Source organism: Mugil cephalus, chromosome 13 (assembly GCF_022458985.1).
Source record: "Mugil cephalus isolate CIBA_MC_2020 chromosome 13, CIBA_Mcephalus_1.1, whole genome shotgun sequence".
NCBI lineage: Eukaryota > Metazoa > Chordata > Actinopteri > Mugiliformes > Mugilidae > Mugil > Mugil cephalus.
In genome coordinates this window covers 19605947-19615710 of record NC_061782.1, presented here as the reverse complement: position 1 = coordinate 19615710, position 9764 = coordinate 19605947, and the positions used below count along the sequence as shown (strand labels likewise).

Below are 9764 nucleotides of genomic sequence, written 5' to 3'. Positions count from 1 at the left end.
TACACGTCTCTGATTAAGACAGAAGATCCATCTTCAGACCAGCTCCTACAGGCTGACCTCTACTCGCCTGTCTACATCTACACACTCAAGCTTCAGTTTTTATACACTCAGTCGAGGTCCAGGGCGTTTCTATAAAATGTGATTTATTAAACAGCATACATGATAACAATATTACATAGAAATCGGTGCATTATTTCTTTAAGTGAGGATCGGTTTGAAGATAAATACTGCACTCCTTGTAGAAACTGTTCTCTTGGCCCCCGTCATGAACTCGTGGTGATGTGTTCACCTTGACAACTCTCACTGTGTTTCTTTAACTAGCATGAGCTGCTACAGTGGGAATGCTAACATAAGACCTCCCAAAAGCAACTTCCCGCCATCAATAATGGCCGACCCCCGCCCGCCCCTAATTCTCCAAGACCAGCAGTGGTTAAACACCAACTCTGAATCGTCACACGCCTCGTAACGTCTTTAATCGTCGTGTACAGAGGAACGAGCTGCGTCCAGAATCCCTCCACTAATCAAACTGGATCTCAGACACCATCCACCTCATTCACTGACTGATGTAGTGTTGCATAATAATAATTTTCACATCTACTCAAAGCATTGTTGTGTGACACTTTTGCCGCAACAAACTATTCTGACGGTCACCGTCTTGAATTATCATCTATAAAATGGAAGAAAATTGAAAAATTCCATTGAGCTCAACAGTTACGTGTCAAAATAATATTTTTCATGTGCACCTTCGCTGTAAAATGACAAAAGTGGCTGTCGATTGACCAGCCGTTGAATTGTTGCCGCTCCAGAGATGTCTAGCGAGTAGTGTACTTATCGTGTAGGATTTTTAAAGGTACAAAGAGCATGAAAGAGCCAGTAACTTTTTTTGCCTTTTTTTTTTAGACTCTAAAGCATCATTAAAGTAAATATAGTGCACTTAGTGGTAAATGAAGGGTGATTTTGGACACAATCATCATCATCTACTAATTTGAAGTCAAATAAAAACCATTTCCAACTAACTTTAGCAGAATTCTCGCTAAAAGAAACCTTTGAATACTTGTGTGGCTTGTTAGAGTAGAGAGGGTCCACTGGTATAATCAGAAAATGAGATGCACACTTCTTGCTCTAGACAGCAGTGAAACTCTGAAGAAGGAAGATCTTGTACTTTTTATGATTCTTTGGAGAAAAACTCTAACGTGAAGTGGATTATGTGGCAGTGAGAAGGAAGCCATGTGTCTGAATTAACAGAGTAAAGGGACAGGACAGAAACAAGATTATTGCACTAGGAGGGGAAGTTATTTCTTGATCACTTCTTCTTTCAGCTTGTCAGCCAGATGCTTTCTCTTCTGGAGCTTCTTCCTCTCTTCAGCAGATATCTCCTGCGGAAAGAGACCAGACCAGGAAGTAGTGTTAATAATGACCACTGATGGCTTCAGATGTTAAGGGAGTGAAAAAGCAGCAGGAGAGACTACTTAAATGCCACCAAGCAAGTTTACATTTATTAGCAAGAAAACTAAATCAGCTGCTATTGGGAATCCCGATTAACTGCGCCGACATTTTCAAGGTTTTCAAAGCAAATAATCATGTAGAAAACATCCCAGATTTAATGGTGAATTGATATTCTTTAAATTGAAGACCTTGAAAGATGGAGGCGGAGAATTTCCAGCCAGTTTGACAAGGTTTCGACAGAGAAAACGGAGAGAGCACTACACAGCAAAATCAACACGAGAGGCATGAACGACAACACGGGTTCACATCAGGCAGAGGCAGCTGATGGATCACCTTCTGATTGGAGGAGTTAGGAGAGTGTTGTGCTGTAGGAGGAGCAGGAGCAAGAGGAGGGGGAGGAGGAGGAGGAGAACAGGCCCCATTCCTCTGGGACTGCCCCTCTGCCTCCTGACAGACCCGACCAGAAACGGGGAGGAGGAAATTAAGAAAACGAACCAGGAGAAAGAAAAAGAATAAGAAGTGGGAGTAAAACGTGGGTTTAATCAAGAGGACTGATAAATAGATGAAAAGAACTGTGGATACTGACTGTTCTGGATGCTGCAGTGTGGACAGATACAAGCCAGTATGAGACATAATCAAAACATTTTGTCTTGAGCCATTAGGTCCCTGTTATAAACCACAAGGTCTCCTACAGTCAGGTCAAAGATCCTGACCTCCCTGTGAAGAAGAGGCGTGAGGAAGGAGGAGGCCGTATTTACCGGTGTTGTGCTGGTGGGTGCTGGTGTGGGTTTGGTGGGCGCCTCCTCTGGTGGGGTCATCTGCCTGGTTTTCTGCTGTTCTTTTCGGAGCGCGTGCAGCTTGTCTCGCTGCTGACGCAGATACGCTGCCCTCTGCTGGAGCTGCTCCTGCTGTGACGCCGACAACTCCTGGAGGGAAGAGGAGGAGACGGTCAGACAGGAGGACGAGAGGAGCACATAACACCATTCTGAACTTTGATCTCAGCTGTTGGACTGTGTTTATTTAACACCTGCTGCATTTATCATGTGGGAATTTGTCTACAGAAACAGCTCGTCTCGTCATGACAAATACGATTGGGACAATAACACGAAGCATCTTGCGTGTCACAGATGATGAGCTGCAGACACACAGACTCACTTTATATGGCTTAGAGAAACCAGCCTCCTTGTGCGCCTCCTCCAGCCACGCCTCGGCTGAGGTCTGGCTGCTGCTGCTGCTGCTGCCGCTCTGCTCCTTGGTCTGAGGACTGGTGCAGGTGGACGGCTCACTGGGCTTTACAGGGGCTCTCACTGCTGGAAGTACTCTGGCCTCCACACCTGTACACATAAACAGTTTGGTAGGCTGCCACTGGATGATTATTAAAAATAATACCTTCAACAAATCTTACTTTATCTGTAATACTAGCAGGAATATTGGTGTAGCTTATTTATGAGTCAATAAGAAAAATGTATCTGCATTTAACACATGCAGTATATGAAATTGGTAATCCACATCGTCCTTCAGTGGTTAAACTGTTTTGAAAAGTGATCATTTATTCAACGCTCTCTTAAGTTAGAAATAAAATAAGTGCAGCAGACCACCTATGTGTGTTTCAGAGTTGGTGAAATGTTCGATCTCTCTGAGTTACCTGGTGTTGATTTAGAGGAGGAGCTGCTCTTTGCTGTGGCAGAAGTCTTGCCGCCTTCTCTCTTGGAATGGTTGACCTGGACGGACGGAGTCCGAGCCATTAATAAACATACAACACAAACACGGCATCTTCATCAAGCTTCTGTTAACCATTGCAACAAACCAGTGCTGGAAATTCATCAGTCAGAGGGAGACCCCGGACTGATGAATAACTGGGTGTAAAACAAAATACCTTTAATTATTTCACATCAGTTTCAATACTGTCCATGATGTGTAAACACTGCAGCCGGCAAACGTTTGAGCAAAGGAGTGATCTAATGTATGACTACAAAGCTGCTACATGACGTATCTACTATGCAGGCTATGGAGCTGACTAAGTGTGCCCTCAGGATGCAGTGATACCAAGGTCGGATGTCGTGCCAGCACAAGTGTAAAACACAGTGCACATCGGATCATATCCCTGATTCATTTTTGTAAATAATAGCAGGACTACGGTGCCAAAACTCTAACCAATAGAACAAAAAGAACATTTGTCTACCATGTTCACTCTGTTAACCAATAAAGATGGAATTGAAACGGTATTAATGCATCCTTAGATTGGACAGTAAGCTGTGGTTTAATCATGATTGAGTCACTGATTAAAACATGGGTGGTTCAGTTACCAGAGGAACCTCAGTGGCAGTGTTCCCGTTCACTAGTGGGGTGTGGTGACCATTACTGGTGCTGTTGTCACCATTACCCTCAGGTTTGGCCTTAGCATGGAATGAATAGCACATTGGAGACAGTGTGAAGTTATTAAGGACAGGTCAGGCTTTACTTTACAGCATGTAAAAATAATTACAAGTAAACATGAGGTATGTGTTCCACTGATGCTGCAGGTTTCCAGAAATCAGAATCATCATCTTTTATAGGACAGGTTTCTGGTTGGTGTCTTGCAAAAGAAGCCCCACAGGGATTACAAGAGGTTCCAGTGTTTGGCTGGTCTACAGGTTTTATTGGCTCATCCGGCTCATGATTATTTACCTTGGCAGCGTTGCTCTGTTGGCCGGGAGAAGACGTGGACGTCTTGGCCTCATCAATCTCTGCCACAGGCTTATCAGAACATCTGCTGGAGGTGGAACCGACCTCTTCCTCCACAAGCAACTTCCTGGACATTTCCTCATCGTACTCCTCTTTCGACTTTCTATGCATAAATAAGAAGGGGAAAAATATCAGCTAATGTTAGTTTTATATTTGGGTAATCCTTTGAACAATGCATACAGTTAATACAGTCTGAAACATCTGAATGTGATCTTACTGCTCAATATCCCAGAGCCCATTTGGGCTGTGGGCAGAGTATGTTTAGTAGCTCGGGTGTGCTAAGAGCATTTAAGAGTAAATCAGAGTTTAGCCGGTTCTATTGATCCTTTGACCCTTGGCTCATAGCACAAACAGTAGATCTAGAATAGCCAAGCTATGTCAGGGATTTCCATGCGATAACTACAATATTACCTAACTCAGTCCACAGATCCTTTAATTTGATTTATTTAATAGCTTAAACTGCCCTAGTGGAGGCTTCTGCAAAGCACTTGATCGTAGGTATACGGGTACACTAAGAGATGCTGGGACTGGGACTTCTGTCAAGATGAATTCCAAAAGATTCAGATAAGACAACATGACAGCACAATACATTTGAACTGCAAAATAATTACTCTAAAACGTGTGCTTTAAGTGATAATATTTCAGTGCATTTGACTTAACTACCAAATCCACAGGGTAAATGTCATGCCACACATACATCACAGTAAACATCTAGTTACGCTACGACATCATAGCATAGTAATGCAGCTGCAGTGAGAAACTAAAGAATTCCCTCATGGTGCATTCAAAGGCATTTGCAGAAAATCATTGTATCAGCAGGTTATTACATGAAATGCAGAAACAACGATCATACTCTACAAGGAAAATTTGGTCGTCTAAATTTGTTACCATCTTGGAAGTCTTTCTAAGATGATTTTCAGTCCACACTGATGTGAACTACCATGACATTCGAAGTGGACAAACACTCCATCTATCATGTCCACCATCTAACTTCAAAAAGCAATGCTGCAGTAACACACAACATGCCCATAGCTGCCATTAATTCCTTATACACTGTGGTTCTGCCACGAGCACATAGCGGATAGTGGTGTGATCCTTCGACCTTCTCAGTCATCCAGTAGCTTCAAAAGGTACCAACTGAACTGAAATCTGTAATGATCTGAAAGGGAGTGGACCCTGGAATTTAATGCCGGTATGGCCAAGACTCTGGTAAGACAAGAGAAATTAAAATACAGTTTTTCGTCTGCTGCTTGCTCAGTGTCAGTCCCTCAAACCTAAATTAGCTGTACATTAGCTGTACCCTAATGAGCTTAGCCGTGCAGTCCCATTACACACTGCGTGTTCTACTTGGCCTGGCTGTCACCAGCAAAATCCCATTAGGCAGCAGGGAGCTTCTAAACGCCTGGGTGCATACGAGCAGTGGTACATGAAGAAAATCTGGAAACTCCTTTAATGCAAATCTAATTTTAAGAGTGACAGCCACATGGGGATAACAAGTTAAAACATAACTGACAATTTGTGGATTATGGTATTTCTTTGATTCTACCTTTCAAAATATCTTGTTGGAGAAAATTTCTTTCTACTGGGGATTTTAGCTTTATTCTGATGTGGCAAGCAATTTAAATGTTAATGAAAACCCTATAGTAAGTGAAAAGAGGAGAAATCAACCTGTATGTGTGTGTAAAGTAAAAAAAAAAGAAAAGAAATGAAGCTGAACTGACTTACTTAAGAACCTCCTGCAAGATTTTCATCTCTTGCTGCTGCAACTCTGTCATCACGTCCACACCATCAGTCAGACACTCTGGGAGTTCTCCTACACACACAAAGGCAGTTTACATGCAGCGTTCACTCTACAAGTGTGGACGTTTGGATATATACAGTATGTTCGCATTATTGCAGCCTACCGTTCGTTTCTTTGATGACCCTGAGGGCTTGAAGTTGCAGCTCCATGTTTTTCTGGACCATCAGCGAGCGAAACATCTGGAAGTCGTCTGTAGCCAGAACTGGCTGGAACACAGACTGAACAACAGAAACAGAAACTACTTAAATATATGTTGAAACCACACGGTAATGGCGACTTAATGGCACTGATATTTGTGCAACACAGTGTCTGTGACTGTAGAGGATGGATAAATGCACATAACTTGGATGCCAGTCATTTCATAGCATGTTTAGATACGTGTTTATATAAGTGCAAGGGAAACTGCAGCTGTATGAGCTTTCTTGGGGATGTTTTTCACCATCATCCAAGTGGCTTCTTCAGTTCCACTTGGATGAATGATCCCTCCAAGCTGTTTTTGAACAGGGGAACTGGGCGACTGATAATCTTCACAGACATAAAGATTAAATACAAGGATTATTTTGTACCAACCTCCTTTTGTGGCATAAAACTACATCTTGTGTGGCTACTCATCTGTTTCAAATCAAATCAAATCAACTTTATTTATATAGCACCTTTCATACAAATGAATTACAACCCAAGGTGCTTTACGCATAGAACAAACAAATATAAAACGATCTCACTGACATCTGAGGACAATTCAAACTATTAAGATGTTGACACATTTGAAAAGTTTAGGCATTTAGTAAGTTTGATATGTTCTCTGTTGCGGGACCTTTAAATTGCAGAATTGCTCTCTTGCCCTGTTAACCCACTGAGGATCAGGACAGGATGTACTTCCTGGATGGTAGACACTCAAGTCAAGGCTCTGAAAATTAAGCTGTGTTTACAAACAGCAGTGCTTAGGCCTAATCTTTCACATTGGCTTCCCGGCTCATTTGAAAGGTTTGCCCCGCATCTAATGCTAGCTAACGCTAGGCAAGTCTAACTAACCAACCTTTTAATAAATGTTTAGAGCTCTTAATACACTGTAACTGGGTTACAAGCTTCTCAGCCCCCACACCCTCTTTCAATATCTCTTATGCCACATTGCTTCTTCCAAAACATACATTAGGTTATGGTCTTGGGTCTCTGTGTCATGGGCCTGTTTTTTTCTCTATAGCATCTAGAAACTGTTAATTCACTGATTTCAATGCAGACCTCGAAAATTGTTATTAGTAAAACTATTTTATTAGTTTTACTAATAAAATTGTGTTAGTTTTACTAATGAAATTGTGATGCATGCAGTCCCACAATATAATGTGTATATGAAAAATAAATTATATAGCATGGCTACAGAGATAAACAGAAGAAAAAAGTTGCATACAGCAAACGTTTGCTGCTCTTAATCTTTCTTTAAAGAGAACTCGACTCTTCTTGAGGACATTAATTATTTATCTTACAAGTAATTAATGACATCCAAATCCCTTGAGGATTGCAATGAAATCCGGAACTCCATCGCTGTCGACCTGGCACAGCCGTGCTACACCTACTGATCAGTGCCGATGAAAATGGGCATGAGACTGCAACATTTAACTTGAATATTCAAAAGAGACAAGAACATCTATGATAATATGCAAGTATATCATGTCTAGTGGTAGGTATCCTTATTTAAAGACATAAGACATTCCTGCCAGACACATATTGCGTCTTTTATTTGATCCCACAGTAGAGGTGTTTGTTCTCTGCATTTAACTCATCTATTTATATAAACAACTGCTTATTATCTTGCTGCTTTATCAGAAAGACACATTTGCATTGACAGGGAAAGCAATTATATTTGGCACCAGGTTAAAAAAAGACTGGGCTGGACTCTTTGAGTCTCCCTCCCAGGTAACTGGCAGGCTTGACAACGCAAGCAAGGAGCTTAAAGTACCTGCAGGGTTCTGGACTTGGCAAAGGGAGAGGTGCACGCATCCAGAAACTGCTGCTCGTTGATGCCAACCTCCTGCATGTAATTCTCCAGCAGCTTCTCCACCTGCAAAATCAAAGCAGCTTACACCAGTCCAGTTTGACAAGTCAGCAATATAAAACAACTTGTGTTGACTGTTCCAGTGCACTCTGTAAGAACACGTAGGTTTCTGGGAAAAAAAAACGTCTACTCACCAGTCTCTTGTACTGCTGATGGATTTCTGTGTATGATAACTTGTTTTCATCTTCATCGTCGAAAACTGAATAAAGGTCAAATAAAGATATAATTTAGCATTTATTCTGAGCTTACAAGAGACGCCTGATTAACACCTCGTAGAGGATTTTTGCTTAAATAAACTTTATAGTAAGCTAAATGTAACTAACTTGTCGACGTTGCATTTCCTGTTGTATAATTTGCTACTTTTATCCTCATGACAAGGCAAAAATACAGTAACATGAGGCTGGATCACAGCGAAGCATGCCTTACATGAAGCGAAGAAATATCATAGATATTACAAACGGAACCAGAAACGTAAACAACAACGTCGGAGTCACAGGTTAGCTTAGCTGCCGAGCTAACGGTGCACAGCTCCAAAGAAGCTTTGAGTACTTCAAGACTCAAATTAACTTGCTCTACCTGTGCATTTGTTTTCCATGAAGTCCGTGACGGGAATGACCCACTCGGGACTTCCCAGGTAGCCAACGATGCTCTCTACGACCCATTCACTATCATCCTCAGACATGTTGGCCGCCGCCTGGAAACGTTAGCGGCAACAGCACGGGCACAGCGAGGTGGTTCAGGTCGGGCCGTCCAGCTTCGCTCGCAGCACGAACATACACAGTCCGAACAGACGGGGGGGAAAGACATCTGGTTTGTTGTTCTTTATTCACTATCCTCCATGACTCCTCCGTGAATGCTATTTTTTCCTCACCCAAAGAGACGGGACTATCTCTGAGAAGAAATGCGCAGTCATGAATTTCAGAGTCGAGAATGGTGACGCTTAATCGGTTGCTGGGGTAACCGTTACGTCAATGCGCCTCTTGTCGAGCCCAGACAGGTAACTGCAGAGGAGCCGCTGCTGTCTGCACACCTAAAGGTATTAACACAGATCTTTTTATCAATATGCACCCGATCTAACACCCTAAATAACACCCTAGGCAAAAACATTGACACATATTTTATTTATTATATATGCAGTGTGCACAGACCAAGATTCCACTGCAAAATTCCTTGATGCCTTTCTTTTTTGCACTGTATGCTTTACTGTGGGACCACAATCTCTCAACATCACACGTTATTTTCATGCATGCCTTGGCATTTGTATAGACATGTTTGAATTCAGAATGCATTCCCATATGATCATGTGGTTGGTGATCATAAACTTTGCACTTTGCTTGAGGAAAAGCTCTCAGAAAAAGTTCCATTTGTAGATTCCTCTTGTATATCTGGTGTTTTTATATTCCTTTTGTATTCTGTGCTGTAATATATGTTTGAGGAAGTAGTTAAGAGCAGTGGAGGTTGCAGTAGTGATAGTAGTAGTAGTAGGTATCTGTCTTGTCAGCATGCTGTGTGTAGCACAGTGAATAGTAGAAACAGTATTTATCAACCCTGTATGTTTGTAATGTTTCAGTAGTGAACCAAAATACAACAGAACCTAGCAGTTCAAAGGTAGGTAGATTATAAAAAAATGCTAATGCTTAAAAATATTTGAAATCAAAGTCCTCATACAATTATTATCAACTGGTTTATTTCTGTTATAACCTTGACTTAGCTGGAGGCCCGTTGATTCAGACTACTTACGGG

At 41.8% G+C, this 9764-nt stretch overlaps 1 protein-coding gene across 4 annotated transcripts; it reads right to left on the bottom strand.

Annotated features, from left to right (window-relative positions):
- Positions 1-126: 126 nt before the first annotated feature.
- On the bottom strand, positions 127-8981 carry cfap36 (cilia and flagella associated protein 36). 4 transcript variants are annotated; one of them, XM_047602766.1, is made up of 13 exons: positions 8598-8981; positions 8156-8220; positions 7926-8027; positions 6075-6189; positions 5896-5983; positions 4114-4273; positions 3753-3842; positions 3092-3167; positions 2602-2780; positions 2205-2372; positions 2033-2043; positions 1780-1893; positions 127-1376 (listed from the first exon to the last, which is right to left on the bottom strand). In XM_047602766.1, the coding sequence occupies exons 1-13, from the start codon at positions 8701-8703 to the stop codon at positions 1316-1318; spliced, it is 1335 nt and encodes a 444-aa protein (XP_047458722.1). In that variant the 5' UTR covers positions 8704-8981; the 3' UTR covers positions 127-1315. The 4 variants fall into 4 exon arrangements, with proteins under 4 accessions (XP_047458722.1, XP_047458721.1, XP_047458723.1 ...); XM_047602765.1 differs by lacking the exon at positions 2033-2043 and having other exon boundaries at positions 8598-8980; XM_047602767.1 differs by lacking the exons at positions 2033-2043; positions 3753-3842 and having other exon boundaries at positions 8598-8978.
- Positions 8982-9764: the final 783 nt, after the last annotated feature.

What these genes read in the sequence shown, in the direction of transcription:
- cfap36 (XM_047602765.1), bottom strand. Translation starts at nt 8,703, where the DNA reads ATGTCTGAGGATGATAGTGAATGGGTCGTAGAGAGCATCGTTGGCTAC. An exon ending in GGTCATCAAAGAAACGAACG is followed by an intron (nt 5,984 to 6,074) that starts GTAGGCTGCAAT and finishes TTGTGTGTGTAG; the next exon opens with GAGAACTCCCAGAGTGTCTG. An exon ending in GTTTCTCTAAGCCATATAAA is followed by an intron (nt 2,373 to 2,601) that starts GTGAGTCTGTGT and finishes TCTTCCCTCCAG; the next exon opens with GAGTTGTCGGCGTCACAGCA.